The 22,914-nt window shown below is 43.5% G+C and overlaps 1 protein-coding gene across 1 annotated transcript; it reads left to right on the top strand.

Moving 5' to 3' along the window:
* The first annotated feature begins 38 nt into the window (after nucleotides 1-38).
* LOC117457128 (mediator of RNA polymerase II transcription subunit 13-like) lies at nucleotides 39-21,350 on the top strand. The gene is made up of 30 exons (XM_034097012.1): nucleotides 39-895; nucleotides 1,683-1,917; nucleotides 2,987-3,155; nucleotides 5,471-5,616; nucleotides 5,735-5,932; nucleotides 6,111-6,305; nucleotides 6,412-6,568; nucleotides 6,657-6,764; nucleotides 6,845-7,549; nucleotides 7,633-7,849; nucleotides 8,433-8,460; nucleotides 8,573-8,694; nucleotides 8,832-8,922; nucleotides 9,019-9,215; nucleotides 9,308-9,507; nucleotides 9,949-10,838; nucleotides 10,963-11,130; nucleotides 11,239-11,462; nucleotides 11,587-11,782; nucleotides 11,877-12,246; nucleotides 15,839-16,055; nucleotides 16,911-17,102; nucleotides 17,242-17,465; nucleotides 17,586-17,728; nucleotides 17,862-18,020; nucleotides 18,111-18,293; nucleotides 18,413-18,558; nucleotides 19,108-19,272; nucleotides 20,233-20,333; nucleotides 20,427-21,350. The coding sequence occupies exons 1-30, from the start codon at nucleotides 830-832 to the stop codon at nucleotides 20,557-20,559; spliced, it is 6,345 nt and encodes a 2,114-aa protein (XP_033952903.1). The 5' UTR covers nucleotides 39-829; the 3' UTR covers nucleotides 20,560-21,350.
* The last annotated feature ends 1,564 nt before the right edge of the window (nucleotides 21,351-22,914 follow it).

Here is a 22,914-nt window from a genome sequence, read left to right as displayed (position 1 = left end):
CATTACCACAAATTGGCCAATAGGAGTTGAGAGGCAGAGTTGTCCTCCTGGCCGCCATTAAAGAATTCAATCCATGAACTGAAATAATGGAAATCTGCAGGACCCATGGATCAGGCAGAGAAAAGTAGCCGATGAGTAGTATCGCCAATTTAGCATTTCGTTTGTTTTAAGAGTAGTTTTACTATGACGGAGCCCTGTGATGGTTTTAGCGAAAAGGAGGGCGGTGTAGCTAATTGTTTTATTTAGCTAGCAAGCTAGCGTTGGAGCTCTGGTATGTTAGCTTTTGTGCTAGCAGGCTAGGAGAGATCAGGGGGAGGGGAGAGTTCCTTTGCTTTGAAATTGTTTCAGATCAGCTAGCTAGCGTTAGCATTAGCACACCGGGAACTAAGCTTTTGGGGTGAAGTTTTTTAGTTTTCGAGCTCGTATTTTTTATTGCGCATCTAACTTTTCTGGTATTTGATTTATCGTTTGTCTGTTCAGGTCATGTTTACGTTGACTATTCAATAAGGTAATGTAGTAGCAAGATTGCGGCTAACCAGATCAGACAATACATTTCAAATAGGATTGATGAACCGAATAGCTAGAAGCTTACAGTTGACGCTGGGTGCCTGTCTAACGTTAGCTTAGCTACCGGGCTAGTGGTGGCTAGCGCCGGTTAGAAGTTGTCTGGTTGACTAGCGGCAGCTAGCTGTAGCTAGCAAGTTGGTCAGCGCTTAAACGGTATAATTACAACGGAACACCGCTTCCACAGCAAGTTACCTACATCGGCTATTGCCCCAGACGGTGATTGAGACAATGGACCTTTACGTTACAACCACGCAGTGAAAGGATGAGTTCGTGCTTTGTACCAAACGGGGCCAGTTTGGAGGACTGCCACTCCAATCTCTTCTGCCTGGTAAGTCTCTGCTATATGCGCTAGCTAGCGTTAGCTATGATACTGAGAGGCCAGAAAGCCATTTTGGCTAATCAGGCAACAAGCTTTGTAACGTCAGTTGCAGACTGGCTTTAAGGCATCGGGCCTGCAAAATACACATCATGATCTAGATAACTTTCATAATAAAGACAGCACACACTGCAGAGCAAGTACACTGAAGACTTTTCCCTGAAAATGGCATAGTTGCATGTTTACACTGCATTGGTTACAGACATACCCAACTAGCATTAACGTTATGATGGTAACAGGTCAAGCCAACTGGCGAATTATTTTAACATTTCAAAACATTTTACATTTCATTAATTACAGTGACAATGTTGTATTTAACAATATTCATATTGGAGGTAAAATCACATAGTTACTGTTAATAAAGGAGACAAACTAATCAGATATGATACTGACATGTAGTGGTGCGTCACTTGTTGTTAATAACAGTTGAGTAAATTACCTCATGACAGTTGTGTTTTTAGGCATGATTGTGGTCTCAGATGTACAAAGTATTGCAAAACTTTCCAAGATGTCAGCAAGTCACAGTTTTCAACTTTTTTTTCATTCAAAGTGATTTTCTGAATGACAGCTGTCTTCAGGTTCACATCACTGTGTGTTTATGGGAAGAAACACTGTGTGTTTATGGGAAGAAACACACATACACACTTACAGAGTCATAAAGCCAACAACAGATGATTGACCTCCTGCTGTGCAGCTATGTTGTGCTTCATTCTGACAATGTTATTCTCTTTTTTTCTAGGCTGATTTGACTGGAATAAAATGGCGGCGATTTGTATGGCAAGGACCCACCTCATCGCCCATCCTTTTCCCTGTGACCGAGGAAGACCCTATATTGTGTAGTTTCAGCCGATGCCTGTCTGCAGATGTGTTGAGTGTGTGGAGAAGACACCACACCCCGGGTCGCAGGGAGCTCTGGCTTTTCTGGTGGGGGGATGACCCCAGTTTTGCCGAGCTTATCCATAATGAGCTCTCAAGTAAGTACATGCAACACCTCCATGTCTATCAGAATTGGTTACACTATAATACATGTAATTCTTCAGTGTAAATAGCAACAGTATCAACACATCTTCCTCAAGTTATATGCATGTTCTCAGAGAATCCAAGCAGTTTGTTAAGTGCTCTATAATTGGCCTCATTATGTTATTTAAAAAATAATAATACAGAGTGTAGTGGTTGAAATTATTAAAAGATACAGTCTAGAGCTGCAGGCAACATTTGTCCATGTTAAAAGCTCTATTCATGTTTAAACATGTTAAGGGTTTGATGACGATGATAACAATTCTGAACTGCTGCAATTAATTAAAATGCAGTTTTAAAGATCTGAGGTCTGATAATAATAAGTTGTGAGAATCCATTGGCTCTCAGCCACGGATGTACAGTATCATGTAAACAAGGTTTGTTCATCAGCCACCTGGCTCAGTCTTGATTTTGGACCAAGGGTTCTTTGCATCTTTCTTTAATAATATATCTCTCAAACAATTCCCTTTTTAACAGCTGCTCCACTGACCAGATTCTCTGTCTCCTGTCTCAAGGAGGGTCAAGTGCTAGTTGAAAACAACACAGAGACAAGAGAGAGCCACCTTTTCACAAATCTTAGATAAATGCAAAGTCATTCCGCAGGTTTAATTTCGAGTTATATGGCTTTTAATAAAGCACAAGTGACTACAGCAGGATTCAAACACATATCTACTTGCAGATACATTTTTGAACTTTTCACAATAATGCTGTTTGTAGTGTAATTGTTTATTGTTTCGTTTCACATAAGTCATCAATGGTATCACCTAAGTGGCTTACTAATTCTATTTTGGATCATGCTATTGTATAATTGTCAATAAGATGAATGTTGAAATCAAGTGTTTTCATATTCTCAAACAGGTCCCTTCAGGTATTATGCAATTAGTTGTTTACAAACATTACAAAGTCCCTTTATACGGGTCAACCCATTTATTTGATTACAGTTATCATGAGACAGTTTTTTTTATCAGGAAGAAGTGATATATTTTTCTTTCAAGTAACTGATTTCTTGTATCTGCAATGTTTCAGGTGAAGAGGATGGTGAGTGGGAGAGTGGCCTGTCCTACGAGTGTAGAACGCTTCTTTTCAAAGCCATCCACAACCTGTTGGAGCGGTGTCTCATGAACCGTGGCTTTGTTCGCATCGGCAAGTGGTTTGTTAAGCCATACCAAAAGGAGGAGAAGACCATTAATAAAAGGTATGTCCTGTTTCCAAGTAGCAGTCAACAAAGTTATACGACATGCCATAGATTGTCTAATTAAAGCAGACACTTAACCGATTGTCGGGTAGCAAGTTATAGCTGTTTTGTTTGAATCTCTACCTCTACCTGTTGTATTGGTTCATCAGGGTGAAACTGGAATCTTATCGATTGCTGTGGTTTTCTAGTTTGAACAGAAATACTGTCCTCACTCACTGATTTACTAATCATGACAGGTTTTACTTTTGTCATTGTAAATGCCGCTATTAATGAATCTCAACATTACCAACAGATGTTTCACAAAATCATTTTCCACTAAAAAGAAGGGGCATTGTGTTGCCCAATTAGCTGGGAATGTTTTAATATGAACATGTTAATATTTTTAGTCAAAAAAGTCGGAATACCTATTCAGAAGTTGAAAAAGTGCCACTTATCCATTTGGCAATGGTCTTGTCTACCTAAATCATAACTGTCATACTTGCATGTCAAGGTAGTTTGTTTATAACACACAAGCGACACAATCGCTGAAGATAAATATGGCAATAGAGCAAGATTTCATGATTTGTGCTGAATGACTGAACATTAGTCAGCTTTTGGTATCGGAGACTGGTTTAAGATTTGCATCATGTGGGGGTTGTGCTTATAAAGAGGTGGACTAACTGTGCAGCGTGATACATTTGTTGGGAAAAGGGTTTGAAGCCTGCATGCAAAATACTATGCGTGTTCATGAAAATATTAAAGACGGATGCCTATGAATGTTAAGCAAATGTGTGCTGCAAAGCAATCTGGGAAGAGGAGATGTCTTGCGATGCTTCCATAACAGTTCCTGCCCTATGACAGCCTTTAATTGTCAAAATCCCCTTTTGGGAATCAGCTTTGATGTGGTTTTTGCAGCTGTATTGTTCCAACTATGTTGTTATAATTAGATAGCACTTTTAAGGTAATGAGACCTCATTGTACTATAAGAAAGATAGCTTGACCAAATACACACAAGGCTTTCCTTAAGTAGTGTATCCACGTGACTAAACTGACTGCTTATCTGCTGTTCTGATTTCGCTTCTCTATGTTGTTGTACTCTGAGGTCAGTTGTAACTTGTGTTAATGAAGCATTTGCAAGTACATACATGTCGCCTGCAATACACAGAACGTTTAGATTCCTATAATTCTACAGATGTAACAATGTGGTTGTGTATGACAGGGTTATAACTATTTTCTTATTACATTATCAGCGTGACACATCCACCTAGTTTTTCATCGAAGTAATAGTCATCCAGCTGGCAGCTTAAGTTCTATTACATTTGAATGCCCACACCTTCACTTTCCCCGCTGCACAGTAAAGCATGTCTGTGTTGTTGTTGAAATACATGCCTGAGGTGAACCAGCAGCAGCACATAAGTAGCTGGTTCAGAGTAGGGTTCCCTGAGTGGAGTTCCCTGACAAGCTAATTTGAGCCTCTGCTTTTTGGCTGTGTTGATCCAGGCTGACTTGTGTTTGATGCACAACTCTTTGGCTCAGTTCCCTCTGGCAGCTTTGTATCTACTGTATGACAGTTTTAGTGGATATATAACAGAGGTGTTGGTTTAGAACAGGGCTCACTGTTGTTTAACTTGTTTTTCTACAAACATATTTCTACAAGTGTGTGTTGAGACGGCAGCGCAGCACCTCTAACAGAAGAGTCTGGCAGCCTCGCTGTCGCCGGCCCTCTCTGGCTGGTGAACAGAGCAGTCTTTGGAAAATGCTGAGTGTGCACAGTGGTTTTACAGCAACCATGTCAACAACTATTTTAGTGCATTTAGCCGTCTGACCCACCAGTAGTAGTTTGAAAATACATGTTAATATTGTTTTAACATCTCAGGACTATAATAATCTCCCATTATTATTTTTGACTTGTATTTTTTCATGTGCATTGCAAGAAGGTTTCATTAACGTTAGCTGGGTTAAAGCAGAGTGTGCCATGTGCACAATCTTATTAGCAGGCCTATATGTTTCCCATCTAATATCTGTAGAAGCTACAGTTGACACCTGTAAGCATGATATGAAATGTCAAGTCAATAATGCAAGGACTGTTTTCGTGGTTTCACCTCATCCCAACCATTTTAATTAATTGTTCCCCCTTGCATCATTCATTCCCAATGATTGATGGAAAGTACATTGATAACCTCAATAGCCTTCAGGGGTTTATATTAGCATCTGTGTGCTAACTGCAATCTGAAACGTTAGTCACGTGTTTATTTTTCCTACCTAATTATGTTGTTATGCTTGGGGATGAATATCTAATTACAAAAACCCCTTTTTATCTTTGACCCACCCTGCAGCGAGCACCTGTCTTGTGCATTCACATTTTTCGTGCATGGCGACAGCAACGTGTGCACGAGTGTGGAGATCGCTCAACATCAGCCTCTTCAGCGGCTGAATGAGGAGCATCTCAGCCTCGCACAGCAGAACAACAGCCCTTTGCAAGGTAGAAAATCCCCAGCTGTGCACAGAGTTAAAAAGTGGTTTTCGCTTTTTTTTTTATACATTTTTGTTGGGGTTTATTACTGAACTTACATACGTATTGTGACTCCTCTGCCCTGCAGTCATCCTTAGCCCATACGGCTTGAATGGGACCCTCACCGGTCAGGCTTTCAAGATGTCAGACCACCCCACTCAGAAGCTCATAGAGGAGTGGAGGCAGTTCTATCCCATCAGCCCAAATCCCAAGGACGTCCAGGAAGATAAGATGGAGGATACAGACTGGGAGGATGACTCTCTGGCGGCTGTGGAGGTCCTCGTCGGTAAGACATCAAAAATGCTTAAAAAAATGTCTTGGTGGTTGTTGTGCTGAACTTTGTCTAAACTTGTCAATTAACCGGCTGTGGAATCAATCGCAATGTTGCAACAAATGTAAACAAATAATTTCCGAATGCGGTCAGAATTTTTTTTTTAAATAAATGGTTGTTTCTTTGGTTGAAGCGGGAGTTAGGATGGTGTACCCTTCCTGCCTGGTGCTTCTCCCCCTGTCGGACCTTCCTGCTGTGGTCCTGCAGGGCTCAGTGAACACCTCAGGAAGCCTGTGTGGTGCTCAGCAGGGCCACGCTGCTCACAGAGACCCTGCCATGTCCTCTGTCACGCTGACTCCTCCAACATCACCAGAGGAGGCTCAGACTGGTGAGACTTAAGGCTGAATATGGACTAGAACACCTTCATTGGTCTTTTTGTTCTGAGAGATTCAGCATAATAACAGTATTGTTTTTACATCTTTCTTCCCTCATAGATTACCAGCCTGCTCAGAGGTGGCTGAAGTTGTCCTCTGCGTCGGATGGCTACAGCTCTAACAACACTCTTCATGGGGGTAAAATCCCTCGCAGGCTGGCCAGCCAGATGGTGGAGTCTGTGTGGCAGGAATATAACATAAACCGTACAGGGAACAAGTATGTGCAGTGCCATTTCTTCCTCAAAAGTATTCAAAGTATTGCCTCCATGGTGACTGATAAATATCAATCTGCCCTTTTTCAATAGGAGGAAGTTTACCACTTTAACCAATGGGACCTGTGAGGAGGAGTCGGACAAAACTGGTCTTTGGGATTTTGTGGAGTGTACTCACAGGCCTCATTGCAATTGCTTACGGTATGTTGAATTAAAAAAAGTGACATCTTTTAATAATCAAAGGAATGTGTCTTATACCCATTGTCTTTCTCTTTATACAGACATAAGAATCAGAAACAGCGATCCAGCAGCACCTCAGGACACCCGCCTTCATCCTGCCAGCCTGCCCAGCCGGCCCTCAAGCACAAGCTGGGCGAGAAGCTGGAAAAGGGGGATAAGCAGCAGAAGAGGCCACAGACGCCTTTTCACCACCGCAACTCTGTGAGCGAGGAGCAGACCATGGAGCCGCAGAACCAAAGGCTTTGTTTGAGATCACAGGACGACGGCTCGTATCCCAGTCTGCACCACGTGGACACCGTGTCCTCCAAAGCCCCTACGCTGCACACACACCCTGCAGACCTCAACGGATCCCCGCCTCCCCCTCCCCTTAGCCCACATCCCTGCGATCACGCAGAAGGTGACATGACTCCCGGCGGCATGAAGAACTCTTCCACGCCCATTCATCAAACGTTCTATCCGCCATCGGTGGAGCCCTGTCTGCTTCCTCAGAAGGGCTCGGAGGAGGACACTCGGCTGGAGAACATGCCTATGCCTTTCCCCCAATCCTACAATGAAACATTGGAACCCACTGTCTTTGTGGGTTCAGCCATTAACCCCAATGAAGACTCCACCCACAACCCCTGGAAGTATTTCAACCTGCCCAGGAAGAAGGCATCAAACTTCCTGACGCCCCTGTTACCTGTGGATAAAATACGAGATGATTCTGGGGGAGGTGGAGGAACAGAAAACGTAATCTCCGTCACAGAGTAAGTGCTGAAATACTCAGCTGCATGTTAAACCACATGCCGGTATCAGTCTTAGCAACTCAGCACAATTTATTTCCTCTCAGGTTGATGTCGGGGTCCATGCATACCCTGAAGGTGTCCCAGGAGCTGGTCAGGGCCTACGCCCAGCGGAGAAACAGCCATTATGCCTCCGCATCAGGTGACAGAGAACACGGTGATGATTCAGACCCTTACGCCTTTGTAGAGGGAGACGAGGAGTTCAGCTTTACAGAGAAGAAGGACAAGTCTGGCTCAGAAAGGGATGGCAACAAGAAAAACAAGGTGGGTTCACAGATAGGCTGGATGAATCGACTGCCTTGTATCCTATGTATCCTGCTTCGGTTACCCCCCAAAATACGGCCTGGTACCTTTTTGTGTGTGTTAGTGTTTTTAAGTTTGTATCACTGAGTATCAACAATTGTCAGGTACAAAAAGTTGCCATCAAATGCCTGTCAGACTTTAGTGTTGTTTATCACAGAATTACTGTTATCAGTCTGCCAGTTTCAGAAAATGTATCTTCAGTTATTATATAGTTGTTTGTTCTAAGAAAGCTCTTAACCTATTGGAAGCATTCGACTTATTTTGGTAACTGGAACAGGAAGTTATTAAAGGTGTTTAAAAAGCCCCATCAGATTTATTTGTATTTATTCACCAGTGTTGAAAGTATTTCCAAACTATCCCAGCTCTGTCAGTATTCCTTTATTTGTAAAGATGCAGAGTATATCTGTAAGCGAACTATGTGTTATGCAATGATCCTGTATGCAAATAACAATGGTGGTGGTTTCCCTGATGATCTACTGTACAATATGTCATAGTCTTCCTACAATATTACAAAAACGGACCTTTTTGTATTTCTTTAATCCAGGGGGACGAGGACAATGGATCAGCAGACGGTGAGAATCCCCTTTCTTTGTTCGTTTGGCCCATAGGTTTGACATTTTATTAAATGTAATGTTTGGAGTCTGGTTATTCAAGGTCTCCTTTCCAATTTGTTTTGCGGTGCAGATGGTCAGGGTGCATCGGGCAGTAAACCTACCGCCTCCACCAGCCTTATCCACGAGAACGACTTGGCCGTGTCATACAGCGACCTGGATAAAATCTTCAATTCAGATGAAGATGAGCTAGTGGTAAGGGCAGCACAACAATTTCAGTTGAAATTTGAGAGTTTTTCTTAATCTTCAGTTTTTGTATTGGCTTGAGACCGTTTGTTTATTAGGGACTTTTAAGCCCATTCAAAGAGTTTTGGTTTTCCCTGTCTGCACAGCCTGGCTCCAAAAGAGCTGGAGTTGGTTCGGAGGACAAGTTTGGCTGTAAAGACAGTAAAGGAGCCACGTTGGATCCTCTATCTTGCATAAGTAAGGAGACTTTGTTTCAAGTCATCATTGTGCATTGTAATCTTCTTCTTTTTTTTTTACACGTATAGAAGAAGTAATAACGTATTATTTCCCCAGGCTCAGCAGACCTGCACCAGATGTTTCCCACCCCGCCCTCCCTGGAGCAGCAGGGTTACTCTCCCATGAACTCCGGGGGCAAGGACAGCCTGGAAGGAGGGGCGGGCCTCACCCTGTTGGACGGCAGCCAGCTCAACAACCACTTCAAGATGGAGGTGGAGGAGGGATATTGCAGCCCAAAGCCATCGGAAATAAAGGTATGACACGAAGCACACCTGTCAAGTACGAAATGAGTGGAACGTCTACCTACATCAGTGAATCTCACCCTTTTTTACCTTTTTTCTTTCAGGACTTCTCCTTTGTATACAAGCCAGAGACGTGTCAGTTGTTAATCGGCTGTTCCATGTACGCACCATTGAAGATGCTACCAAGCCAGTGTCTGTTGCCTATCAAACTGCCAGAAGACTGTGTGTACACGCCCAGTTGGACCATGGGCAAAATGGAATTGATACCCCCAGTGACGAATGTCAATCTCCTCACCAAAGACAGGTCAGTGCTGTTTCAGAAAAAGTGAGGAAGGGGGCTATTTGGGATGAGCCCCGTTACAAAACTTGTATCGGGCACCACTTTATAGTCTTTGGCAGATTTTCTTTATTTTATTTTAGCTCATTGTCGAGTTCATTTTGACTTGAATTTATCCAAAAACTATTTTAATAGCCAGATGTTATGAATGAAATTCATTTTAATATTGTTTGTTTTTTTGCAAAGTTGATTTGTTTGTGATTTTGAAAATATTTGGAAGAATGTCTGTGGATGTCATTTGATGTAATGTTATGGTTACGTACCATTATGCATAATACTGATGGAGATTTTAGAATGTGTTTTTAAAAAAAATAATAATTAAATCTAGAAACAACTTTTTTTTGTATAAACAAAAAACATGTTGTAACCACAAAACTAACTTTAGTTTTCTGCTTGTCTTGGTACCAGTAACGTCCCCAGTGTGGAGCCCGACTACAGTCAGACCTACACCCCCCAGACCCACACCCCCTTCATGTCCAGCAGTGCCCCCCCGAGCAACAGCGGCACCGGCATCCTGCCCTCCCCAGCCACGCCGCGCTTCTCTGTGCCTACGCCTCGCACCCCACGCACTCCACGCACTCCCCGCGGCCCGTCGAGTGTCCAGGGCTCCCTTAAGTACGACAACTCTGACCTTTACTCCCCTGCCTCTACTGCCTCCACCTGTCGACCTGTCAGCTCTGTTGAGCCGGCCACCGTACCTTCCATCCCCGAGGCTCACAGTCTCTACGTCACCCTCATTCTGTCCGAGTCAGTCATGAACCTCTTCAAGGACTGTAACTTTGACAGTTGCTGCGTGTGTGTCTGCAACATGAACATCAGAGGAGCAGATGTAGGGGTGTACCTCAAGGACAACGGCGAGGCCCAGTACCCCTGCACTTGTGGCTTCAGTGCTGTCACAAATCGGCGCTTTGGCCAGTCGGCCGGGTTGTTTCTGGAGGACGAGCTGGACGTGGTGGTGCGCGGCTCGGACGCCAGTCGGGACACTGAGCGGTGTTTCGAAGAGCTGCGAGCTTCCACGGCTCACAAAGCTGGCAGCCTGACAGAGAAGCCTCCGGATGAGCTAATCCTGCTGCTGCAGGACCAGTGCACCAACCCTTTTGCCCCCATGGCAGGCGTAGAATACACCAAGCAGAGCTCAGCACCCAGTTCATTTCTGAGGGTGGAAGAGAGAGACTGTTATAATGACTGCTACATGGCACTGGAGCACGGCAGGCAGTTCATGGACAATATGTCAGGAGGAAAAGTAGATGAAGCACTAGTGAAGAGCACCTGTCTTCATCACTGGCCAAAATGCAAATGTATGTATTCTTTTTGTGTCAATTTCTTCTAACAACAAGCTTATTTTCCCCTGTTTTTTTTATTTTATTCCTAACCACAAACATGATGAAGTTAAAACATTTTTTGTCTTTGTTCTTTTTGCAGCAGCAGACATGAGCAAGCTATTCTCTCAGGACGTCCTGCGGGTGTTGTTGTCCCTGCAGCCTGTGCTGCAGGACACCATTCAGAAGAAGAGGAGTGTGCGCTCCTGGGGCGTTCAGGGACCGCTCACTTGGCAACAGTTCCACAAGATGGCTGGGAGGGGATCATATGGTATGTGGAAATGTTTTTACCTAAACACTCTAATCTCTTAACAAAAATAGAGATCTGATATGGAATATTGTATTTGTTGAAATAACATTTGATGTCTTTTTGCTACAGGTACCGATGAGTCTCCTGAGCCTCTGCCCATCCCCACTTTCTTGGTCGGTTATGAGTATGATTTTGTGGTGCTGTCTCCTTTTGGCTTGCCATACTGGGAGAAGCTTCTTCTGGATCCTTTTGGTTCCCAGAGAGACGTGGGATATGTTGTCATCTGCCCAGAGAATGAGGCTCTACTCCGCGGCGCAAAGACCTTCTTCAAAGATCTGAGTGCTATGTATGAGGTACGCACCTGACGGGATGAAACTCATCATTCTTGTACGGACATGCCCACAAAAACAGTTACATGTTCTTGTGAAGTGATTCATACAGTTGCATTTTGCTCATTCACTCCCTTTTTGTCGACAGGCATGCCAGCTTGGGCAACACAGGCCCATCTGTAAGAGTCACCCAGAGGGCGTATTGAAGGTCGGCGCCACAGAAGGCAGGAGCATGACGGAGCAGCCCCTTAGTGACTGGTTCCTTAAGATGGCTGCCAGAGACGGAAACAATGAAGCTTTTAATCGGCTCAAACTCTTTGCTCAAGTGTGCCGCTATGATCTAGGTAACATCTTTACTCATTCATCTTAAATCCCAAAGTTGAAAAGGTAGCATGGTTTGCAGAACTGACAGCTAATCATTTTGTGTTTACCTTTCAGCTCCATACCTGTCAGAGCAGTCTTTGGATAGCTCCCTATTGTCTCAGCGCAGCCCTGTTGTGGCCTCTCCCTTGTCCCAGACCCCCAGCTCTTCCAGCACCACCTCAGGACCCCAGAGCACCAACACTACCAGCGCCAGCATCAGCTCTGCCCCGGTCAACAGCACCCCTCCCTCTGCCTCCTCAGGCCCACAGACAATCGGGGGGATGCCCTCAGCCAAGCCAAGCTCTTACACGCCGTTTGGGACGTCAGGCCTGCAGGGCAGCTCGTCTCAGAACGGACCGCAGTCAAACCAACAGGGGGCGGGGGGGTTGGCAGAAAACGGACCCTCAGCCAACCAGCCTCAAGTGCCCGTGGAGGCGCCAGAGAGGTATGTTACCACAATGAGGGCCAATTTAGCATCTAGACAGCGATGCATTTTTGTTGTGACCAATGGCTTTTAAGTTTTTTGGAAGTTATTTTTGGCTACTCTGAAGCTGCTTCCTGGTGGCAGTAGCTGGTAGGAAGTATGACGTTTAGTTTATTGTTTTACTGTATAACTAGAAAGGTCTGAGGGGTGCCAGTGATTTGGGGTGCATACCTGATGATTCTTGTGAGATTCTTTATTGCTTTACGTTGTGAGGAAGTTGTACACGGATGCAATGTTGCATATATAATTATAATGTCATTTCTTGAAATGGCCCGTTTCAGTTTGTATTCATTTAAGATGTAACAGACATTGTAGTATACACTTTAGTATGTGCCAGTTTGAGAGAGGGTCATGTATATAAATACAGGATTTCATGTTATAGACAGATTATTTCACAAAGCTGTCAGTGGCCCCTGGCTGTACATTAGCCGCGTTCACACTGCGGTACTTTTCCCACAAAGGTTCATGCAAACTTAGTTCATGATCGCGTTCACACCAAAAAGAGCCGGTACTAAAAAGTTCATGCGAACCTTTTTACCCCCTCGAAAGTCCCTGCTAGAGAGCAGGGACTTTCGAGCGGCTCTTTTTTGAGAAAAGAGCTATATTCCTGATTGGTTGGTCGAATTGCAAACCACGCCCCGTAAAACTCCCAAAAAGTTTTGTGAAGCTGCCATTTTATTATCCTCGCATTAGCATTATTAGCATTAGCATTAGCCCATCGCAGAAACACGGAGAGACTAACTTATGGCAACACAAAATAAAACATGGGAGCGGTGGAGATGAGGAGGTGTCGGCGTTCTGGCGATTTACTCGGAAGGCTTCAGTAGAAGCTGCTGGGACTCCCAGCAGCTTCTACTGAAGCCAGTCCCCAACTCCGGGGACTTCCGGCCGGGGACTTTGGGCGGCAGTATACGCCGTGAAGTGGGTTGCGGCCTGCCAGTAAACCCAAAGCAGAAGAAGAAGAAGTGACGTCAGCGGCTTCATTGGCCTAATCCACCCCCAGGGACTTTTTCTGGTGTGAACGCGATCTGTACTTAGTTCATGCGAACTAAAGAGTTCGCATGAACTAAGTTCGCATGAACCTTTGTGGGAAAAGTACCGCAGTGTGAACGCGGCTAATGAATCAGTTAGCAGACAAGGATGCAATCGATGACCTTCATCAAAACTAAGGACAATTTGGAAAAGATGTCTTATAATGCCGAATTCTGGCTCATCCTTAGTTGTTTCCATTTATCTGGGTGCTCTTGTTATTGTTTATGTTCTCTTGGCTTCACTTGATATTTTAATAGTTCAATCGCACACCAAATTGGCTTTTTAAACAACTTTTTTATCACTTATATATTATTCTAAACTCTGTCCATGTTTAATTTGGTTATTGTACCTGCCTTGCTTTTATTAACACCTTCTGGTTGAATACATTTCTAAAGTTACTTTACGATTTAAACATTATTTATTTTGTTTCATTTAACTGGCTACTCAAACGTTTGGGATCTGCATCAGGTGGTTTTTATACACAGCACATTTGTACTGATCGCTACATCTTCTGCAATGTACAACATGGACTAGGTATTCAAGTGTCATTGGAAGAAAATGTGACATAAATCATAGCTTATTTAAATACACTTACCGGCCACTTTATTAGGTACGCCTTGCTCGTACCGGGTTCGACCCACTTGCCTTCAGAGATTCCTCCGAGATTTTTGCTTCATATTGTCCATTATGATGGCATCAAGCTGTTGCTGCAGATTTGTCGGCTGCACATCCATGATGCAAATCTCTCATTCCACCACATCCCAAAGGTGCTCTATAGCAGTGGTTCCCAAGCTGGGGGGGGCGCCAAAGATTTCAGGGGGGGCGCCAGGCCTCAGATGATTTGAGGCCAAATATCATCTTTAGACTTTTTTTTTTTAACTTTTCCTTTTTTAACTTTTTTTTTACATATAAGGCAATACATGATTGTCACTAAAAGCCTTGTCTCTACATTACAATAACATATACACAATAATTGATTAATTTATTTTAATAAAAATTCACTCCCAACAGGAGTCATTTGGGGGGGCTCTTGGGGAAAAAAGGTTGGGAACCCCTGCTCTCTAGGATGCACATCTTGTGACTGGAGACCATTTGAGTACAGCAAACTCATTGTCATGGTGAAGAACCCAGTTGGAGATGATTTGAGCTTTGTGAAATGTCGTGTTATATCCTGCTGGAATTAGCTATCAGAAGATTGGTACACTGTGGTCATAAAGGGATGGACATTGTCAGCAACAATACTCAGTAACAATTGAGCATTGTCTAAACTTAACAGCCTACCTAAGGGGCCAAGAAAATATCCCCCACACCACATGTGGTCTTCTGCTGCTGTAGCCCATCTGCTTAAAGTGGACCTATCATGCTATATTTGAATAATATATTGTAGGGCCATACCTATATAAAAAATGTCTGAAGTTTTTTTCAAAATACCAAACAGATCATGCATTTTAGCCATGCCTCATTTCGCTCTATTTGCTCTATTCCAGCCCTGTCTTCACAAGGGCTGATTCTGTGGCAAATGAGCTGCAGCTGACCACGCCCCCTTGCAAAGGAGGGGGGCGATGCACGAGCGTCATATTACCATGCTGTTACCATGCCACGCAACCTCTCATTCCCCTGATAGGTGGAGAGTTGTCCATATAGGCGGAGCACCCCGTTTCTGACGTCGGAACAATTTCAAATCTGTATCAGTCTGTATCAGATCCGTATCAGATCCGTTGCAGCCCCGTTTTTAGAGATTTGGGTATGGAGGAAAATAGAGAGGGTTGTGTTTTCTGACACTTGGTGAGTTCCCTGACACACCGGGGACACATATTCATGTATAAAAGACGTACAAAAGTGCATTTTGCATGATAGGTCCCCTTTAAGGTTCCACGTGTTGTGCGTTCAGAGAAGGTCTTCTGCATACATTGGTTGTAACTAGTGGTTATTTGAGTCACTGGTGCCTTTCTATCATCTTGAACCAGTCCGGCCATTCTCCTCTGGCATCAACAAGGCATTTTTGCCCAGAGAACTGCCGCTCACTGGATATGATGCCTTTTTCTGACCATTCTCTGTAAACCCTAGAGATGGTTGGGTGTGAAAATCAGAGTAGATCAGCAGTTTCTGAAATACTCATACCAGCCCGTCTGGCATCTGGTTGCTCGTGGAGCAAGCTCATAAACTGTTCGCCGGAGCCTTGCAGCGGAGTTACTGCGGAGCGCATAAAGCAGACCCTTCACGCGATAACGGAGCGAACAGGTACAGGAGGGGTGGTTAATCGATCGCAGATGGCGTCGTGCTCACGGACAGATAAAAAAAGATGAAACCTAAATGGGTTGCGCTATATACTTTGGCGGACGTTATATACCTGTGCGGCCCGCCCAAGTAAAGTCTATGGTGTGGGAATCCCTGGTTGTTTCTTCATGCCTGGTTTCTATGTTGTTTTTATGGTTTATTGCACTATTTGTAAGTCACTTTAGATAAAAGCGCCAGCTAAATGAAATGTCATGTAATTGATTTTGTGTCATTTTATCAACAGCACAATGGATAGAGACAAAGTGGGCAAGCCAACAGACGGAGAGTCCCACGCTTTGTCTTACCCGCCTGCCATAGTGGTGTATATCGTCGACCCCTTCAGCTACGAAGACGCCGACCGAGACGTCCACTCCAGCGCCTACACCCTGGGACTGCTGCGCTGCTACATGGAGATGCTCCAGTTCCTGCCTGCTCGCATCAGAAACGCTGTCTCAGTGCAGGTACAGACCAACATTACAGTCCACGTTTCTTAATACAGTGTGTTTTACTGATGGGAAGTCTATCACATTATTACTAGATTGACATGTACAGATCACACAGTTACAGGACTCTGCTCATGTGCTGTGATGGATGGCTTCCTTAGTTTTAAATGATCTTCTCCTCTTTTGACGGATTAGTCACAACAGAGCAGGTTACGGGCAGGCACAGAGGGAGCTGAGAAGGAGAAGGGGACTCATTAGCAGACACTAATTGAGGCGCTAACTGCCACACCTGCAATGTAGTGACACAAGACTGCATGAACTGCCAGGGGGGATTCTGAAAGACGAGAAGTGTGAATTTGCTAATGGTTAGGCATTAGTCTAAAGCAGTGGTAATGAAGAGCAGTTTTAATATCCTTCTACTTTTAGTTTGGCACTGTATTTCACCTTTTTTAATATTAAGTAAAAGAAAAAAAATACAGCTTTAAATATTTTCCTTAATTTGACCATAATTGTCAAAAGATGCACACATGCATACTATTTCGTAACTCCATTTACATTTTAACTAATTGTTAATAAGCCAGTAAGCACATTCTAACATTCCCAATATGGTGGTACATGTGCTGCTATTGGTTATGTTCTTTATGTAAAGGATGATTAAGTCATTAATGAAATATGATTCAAATTGTTATTGCTTGTACTCTATGTGGAAAAGGCTGTATAGGGCTCGACAGACATTTATTCTTTTATATTCAAAGTTTCTATAGGGGCCCCTCAAATATGGAGGGGAAAGTAAACTTAAGAAGTAGGCAGATGAACCCATTGATGTTTACCTACAGAAAGACTAAAGTGTCACTGCTATTTGTTCCCTGTCAGATTGTTCCCTGCCAGTACCTGCTGCAGCCGGTGCGCAGCGGGGAGCGCCACCTCTACAGCCAACACCTCAAGTCGCTGGCCTTCTCTGTGTTCACTCAGTGTCGGCGGCCTCTGCCCAACTCTACCAACTTCAAGGCTCTGACGGGCTTTGGCCCCGGCCTTGCCATCGACATGGCACTAAGGGATCCAGAGGTAAGTGCCCCCTATATAGGCTGCTTATATGAAACCTGTGTGGCTTCTGGTTAAGGGAGTCAGCCAGAACAGTTTCTGTCTTGTGTTAAAGTCTCTCTGTTTCTAATCTTTTAAACCATCACGTGTTTCTCCTGTGCAGAGGCCCGAATGTCTGCGCCTGTACACGCCGCCCTTCATTTTGGCTCCTATAAAAGACAAGCAGACTGAGCTCGGGGAGACGTTTGGCGAGGCTTCCCAGAAGTACAACGTCCTGTTTGTCGGCTACTGCCTTTCCCACGACCAGCGCTGGCTGCTGGCCTCCTGCACCGACCAGCACGGAGAACTGCTGGAGACCTGCATTATTAGCATCGATGTACCCAATAGGTATGTGCACTCATAAACAGAAAAAGAACATGCATTTGTCCCACAGTTCATTGCTGTCTTAATTACTGCAAGATTGTGTCTGTATTTTAAAAAACAAAACATGTGTTGTGTCTCTCTCAGGGCACGCAGGAAAAAGGGCTCAGTCAGGCGGGTGGGTTTGCAGAAACTGTGGGAGTGGTGTCTCGGCCTGGTGCAGGTGACATCGCTGCCATGGAGGGTGGTCATCGGACGGCTTGGTAGAATGGGCCACGGGGAGCTGAGAGGTACACACACACACACACACACACACACACACACACACACACACACACACACACCTGCAGTGTTTGCAGAACATGTAGCTTATTTACTCACATGAGCACCCACTAAGCAGCTCCTCTCTCCTCCCTGATCCAGACTGGAGTATTCTGCTGAGCAGGAGGAACTTGCAGTCTCTCAGTAAACGCCTCAAGGAGACGTGCAAGTTGTGTGGCATCTCTGCTGCTGACACTCCCAGCATCCTTAGCGTCTGTCTAGTTGCAATGGAGCCCCAGGGATCCTTTGTCATCATGCCAGGTAAAAGGGAATAGTAACATGGTGGTTTAGACTTTGTAAAAGGAGGGGAGTTTTTCGCTCTGACTCTGATTGTCTGTCTCGTGTCTGCAGATTCTGTGTCGACAGGTTCAGTGTTCGGTCGCAGCACCACGCTCAACATGCAGACATCGCAGCTGAACACTCCTCAGGACACATCGTGCACACACATCCTGGTGTTCCCCACCTCAGCCATGGTGCAGGTCAACACTAACACGGCAGAGCCCATCGACATCAACTTTAACCCCATAAACCCCGGTACGTTCTGCATCTGAATGAAAAGTGCCCATTCATCATCTTTTTGTTCATTATCCAGAGTTATTGAACCATGAATGCGACAGACAGAACCCTAACCCTCTGCATGTTTCTCTCCACAGATGGATCTGACGGCATGGGCCTCTTCGACCTGTTCGACAACGACATGGTGGATCCAGACCTCATCAACATCTTGCCCAACTCCCCCACAACCTCCCCTGTTCACTCCCCCGGCTCCCACTACCACCAGGGGGGAGACGGAACAAAGGTATGTCAATGATTTATAATCCAATGAAACAGAAGTCCATTTAAAGTCTATTACAGACAATTACCTGCATACCTGCAAGATGAAGAGACTCAAATTCACGTCAAAATGTCATGTTGTCTTTATTCTTCGATCATCTCGTGAGATGAAGCAACTTAAACATATTTATTCCAGCCAGTGAGCTTCAAGTGGAGCAGACTGACACAAAAATGTATCAAATGTTGCCAATAGATGAAGACTGAAGCTTGAAAGAGATAGGATATCACACATGTAGATAATGACACGCTCAAATGTGTGCTTGCGTTTGAAAAATGACGCAACTGCCCTCAGATAAAGGAAAACTGAAAACTATTACTGCCTTGAGCTCACTATATCTTAACCTCACACTGAGTCACAACGTTTCAAGATTTGTTAGCTAGTCCATTAATGCGTGGTTCCATTAACATCATTTAAATATATACAGTAAATGGAGGCAGTAGCTGGAAAGAAACAATTGTGCTGTATAAATCAACTCTTTCTCTGTTAATTCATTTCAACAATGTTCCCTCGCAGGGCCAGAGTGCTGACCGTATGGAGTCCCATGAGGAGGCTCTGAACATCCTGCAGCAGCCCATGGCGCTGGGCTACTTTGTCTCCACAGCCAAAACTGGACCACTGCCTGACTGGTTCTGGTCTGCCTGCCCTCAAGCCCAGAACCAGTGCCCTCTCTTCCTCAAGGTACAGTTACACTGTACTTTTGTCAAACGTTAGCGCTACAACTAATGGGAAACATATGGGATGAATGGTTCTTGAGATGTGTTAAGCATCTAACCAAATACCCACAGACAGACTGATTCCTTGACATATAGTTAGATAACATGTCAGTGCCGAGTACACTTCACTTGAGACAAATGTGTCCTTAACAAAACATATTTCTCTTAACAAGTTGGGACAAGATAATTGCTGATATTTTGGCCCAACCAGGGACTATAAAATCTGGAGTGTCTGTCAGAAAAGCAAATTCTCTGTTGCTATGATGAACTATCTATCCATTGGATTAAGCCATGTGATCAGTGTAAAGGAAAATATTATTTTAACTTTAAGGACCAAACAGAGAACTGGCTTCCCAGTTATGTAATGCCTTTGTTATGTCAGCAGGGGGCGGTAATCAGCTGTGATTTGCTGCAGACTGGAGTTAGTGGGTACGGTTTATAAAGCAACTTGAAAGAAACAACCAACCATCCCACAGTGCCCTTTACAACTTTATTTATAATATAAAACCCAATTCCCAAAGGGCAAACCTTCTGCGCTATAGTAGCAGAATTGTGAGAAAAGAGACACGAACTGATGCCTGCAGCGTGGGTGACAATTTGTTTAGAATGCTAATTTGGTTAGTTGAGGTTTTAATTTATGAAAATTATACTTATCGAGCACAAGGGTCCATAGTGTCCACTTACAAACTTGTTGTGTTACCTTACAAGTTATGTTCCTCTTCTGTACATTGTGTTTAGGGCATGGTCCTATCTTCTCATATCTCATATCCTCCAGCATCCTACAGTGCAGACTATTTTACAGGAATTGTTTGTGGAAAGAGCTGTAAGAGGCGAACATGGGTCACAAAATGTAACGGCCGGTGTGTACACGTCCTAATGTGGGGGCGTCCTCTGTCATTTGCATCTTTATCCTTCATTTTCCCAGGCCTCTCTGCACCTGCATGTGTCTTCTGTCCAATCAGACGAGCTCCTGCACAGTAAACACTCCCACCCCCTCGACTCCAACCACACCTCTGATGTGCTGAGGTAAGCTGCTCCAGTTTAATAGCGGCATGTTAAAATAAAAGGAACAATGTGACGCATGAACTAACACAGCTGTTTCTGCCTCCTACATCATAGATTTGTTCTAGAGCAGTACAACGCCCTCTCCTGGCTGACGTGCGACCCTGCGACCCAGGACCGACGCTCCTGTCTGCCCGTTCACTTCGTGGTGCTCACACAGATGTACAACTTTATCATGAACATGCTCTGAACTCTATCGGGATCAAAGTGCTGAGATTTGATTGGATTTCCTGCTTTGAATGATCCCGGACACTCAATGGACCTTACACTCCATCAGGGCGAGTGGGGAGTGGGGAGGAAGCATCCCTCCTCCTCCCCCGGTGTTTCTCACACAACACTGACTGACTGTCTACAAGTTTCCAATCAATCAATCAGATGCCAAGAATCCATTTTAGCATTTTGGAAGATCAAGGGACGTTTCATAAACGAGAATAAATTGTCTTTTTATGACTGTAGATTGCAATCTATGAAATTTTATCTTAATGAAATGCCTGCATATATTATTTATTGTAAGTTTTTAAATGTGGATTTTTTAATGCTTAATATCTTTTATATATTACAAATCCTAGAGGGGGTGTACATCTCACTGTAAAGGAATTGGTTTAAAAAGTGTAATTTTCTCAATTACAACACGGAAAAACCTGTTCAAGTGAATTTGCTGTAGATTGCTTTTAGAATATTATTTTTTCAAAGGGTACAGACCTTTTTATTGCCATGCTGTAAAAATGAAGTAAAAGCTGGCCTGGGCATTTGTGTCCCACCCAATGAGTGGATGAGACTTACCTCTCTGTCCGCTTTGGCTCCAGAGTCTCTCGCACAGTAACTCAATGAGCTCTGAAGAGGAATTAAAAGGTACATTGTCAGATTATATATTTTATATAACAGATTTAGGTAATTGTGTGTGTATATGTGTACATATAATTGTGTGCCGCTACTGATGGTGCAGCTTCTGTTTTAGGAATAAAGTGCGTCTACCTTAAACTTCTTGTTTACTTGTTTTTTGGTCAGATTCTGGTTGATAAACATTTCTCCACCCTTAAAAGAGTTCTCTAGTTGGATAGTAATGCACTCAAGTTCTACCTAGTAAACTAAGCAAGACCCTGTTGAGGTCGGTAAGTCATCTCTGACTATTAATCAAACCTACTAATCGACCTAAGTGTGAGTGTGGTAGTTGTGAAATCTTACCTTAAAGCAGGAGAGTTCTTGTCCTAATCCAAATGGGTGGAATGGTTTTATTAAAATAAATTATCCATATTTTACCAGGGTTTTACCTCCTCGTTACATTGTGACAATCTAACAATTATTTCCCTCTGGTGTACATTTCTAATATATAATCAATAATTCAGTTGCTGCTAACAGAAGCAAAAACACACCCACATACAAATATATGTGGGGCAGTGTCATTATCTTCAGGGGAGGGAAGCTGAACATGTCTAGACTTGCTTCAGATTTTACAGTCAAAACTAAACTAAAGCTTACAGTAATGTCACATTCAGTCAGGGCCTCCTGCTCACAGCTGCTGAGAGAAGACGGCTTGTTTTCCCTCTGCTAAACAGTGACCCCTATTGTAGTTAAATATAACAGACCTTTAAACTCTTTAATGTCAGTTTACCAAACCATTTAGTATATAAGTATAGAGCTACGTGAAATCAAATGCATTCTACATTGTGGATTATACTAAATTATATTGAAATTATTTACTTTGGTTTTGATTATATAACCCAATATAGAAACCTCCACAATACATAGATTTTTAAGATGGCTAAACTCATTGGACCATAGTATTAATGCACCACCATTCAGATATATTGGCAAACCCTTCATTTGGTTTCAAAATCACTTTATGTGGAAGTGCTTAAGGTACAAAGTCATCATTATATTTATGCAAAGCCAATAATGATACGTCTACTTTTGCTAACTTTAAGAAAAACAAAGTAACTAGAACAACATTTTAAGAGCAGTGTGTGAACAAGATGAGAATGCACTATTGAGCTCTAAGTTGTCCAATAGTTTTGGCACACCAGTGTATTGGGGTCATAAAGGTTAATGGTTCCGTGGCCTATGAGTGTTGTTCCTCAACATAGGATGAGCTAAGTACCCTGCCCATGCTAAACAAGATTTGGATGGTTAGTGAGAATGGAATTAGCTAATCAAGGAGAACATGTCATCCCAAAGCCTCATCCAATCACCGTCTTAGGTTTTTCTTAATGGGATCCAATTGAAGGGTAGCCCAGTTTGTCTGGGGTGAATTCAGGACGAGCTTGAGACACATAGCACATTGAAGAATTCAATTCAATGATCTGTTTAGAATAATTCAATCAGGAAACACTAACGGTGAAGCCTTATTTGGAGTTGATAGGTTTAACTAATTTCAGTAGTAAAACATTACAATGTTAATGGAATTACTGGAACAAAGACAACACCATTTGATCTATACCCTCAAATGTTAGTATTTTTATGAATATTATCTGCATATGTCTGTGTGTTATCCATGTGGAACAGGAACATGTGTAGTTGTGGGCAATACATCTATTCATCCTTCCTT

Source organism: Pseudochaenichthys georgianus, chromosome 13 (genome assembly GCF_902827115.2).
Source record: "Pseudochaenichthys georgianus chromosome 13, fPseGeo1.2, whole genome shotgun sequence".
NCBI classification, from domain to species: domain Eukaryota; kingdom Metazoa; phylum Chordata; class Actinopteri; order Perciformes; family Channichthyidae; genus Pseudochaenichthys; species Pseudochaenichthys georgianus.
Note: the sequence above shows the minus strand (reverse complement) of the source record. Positions and strands in the feature narration are given on the sequence as shown.

What these genes read in the sequence shown, in the direction of transcription:
- LOC117457128 (XM_034097012.1), top strand. Translation starts at nt 830, where the DNA reads ATGAGTTCGTGCTTTGTACCAAACGGGGCCAGTTTGGAGGACTGCCAC. An exon ending in ACTCCAATCTCTTCTGCCTG is followed by an intron (nt 896 to 1,682) that starts GTAAGTCTCTGC and finishes CTTTTTTTCTAG; the next exon opens with GCTGATTTGACTGGAATAAA. An exon ending in CAAAGCCATCGGAAATAAAG is followed by an intron (nt 9,216 to 9,307) that starts GTATGACACGAA and finishes TTTTTCTTTCAG; the next exon opens with GACTTCTCCTTTGTATACAA.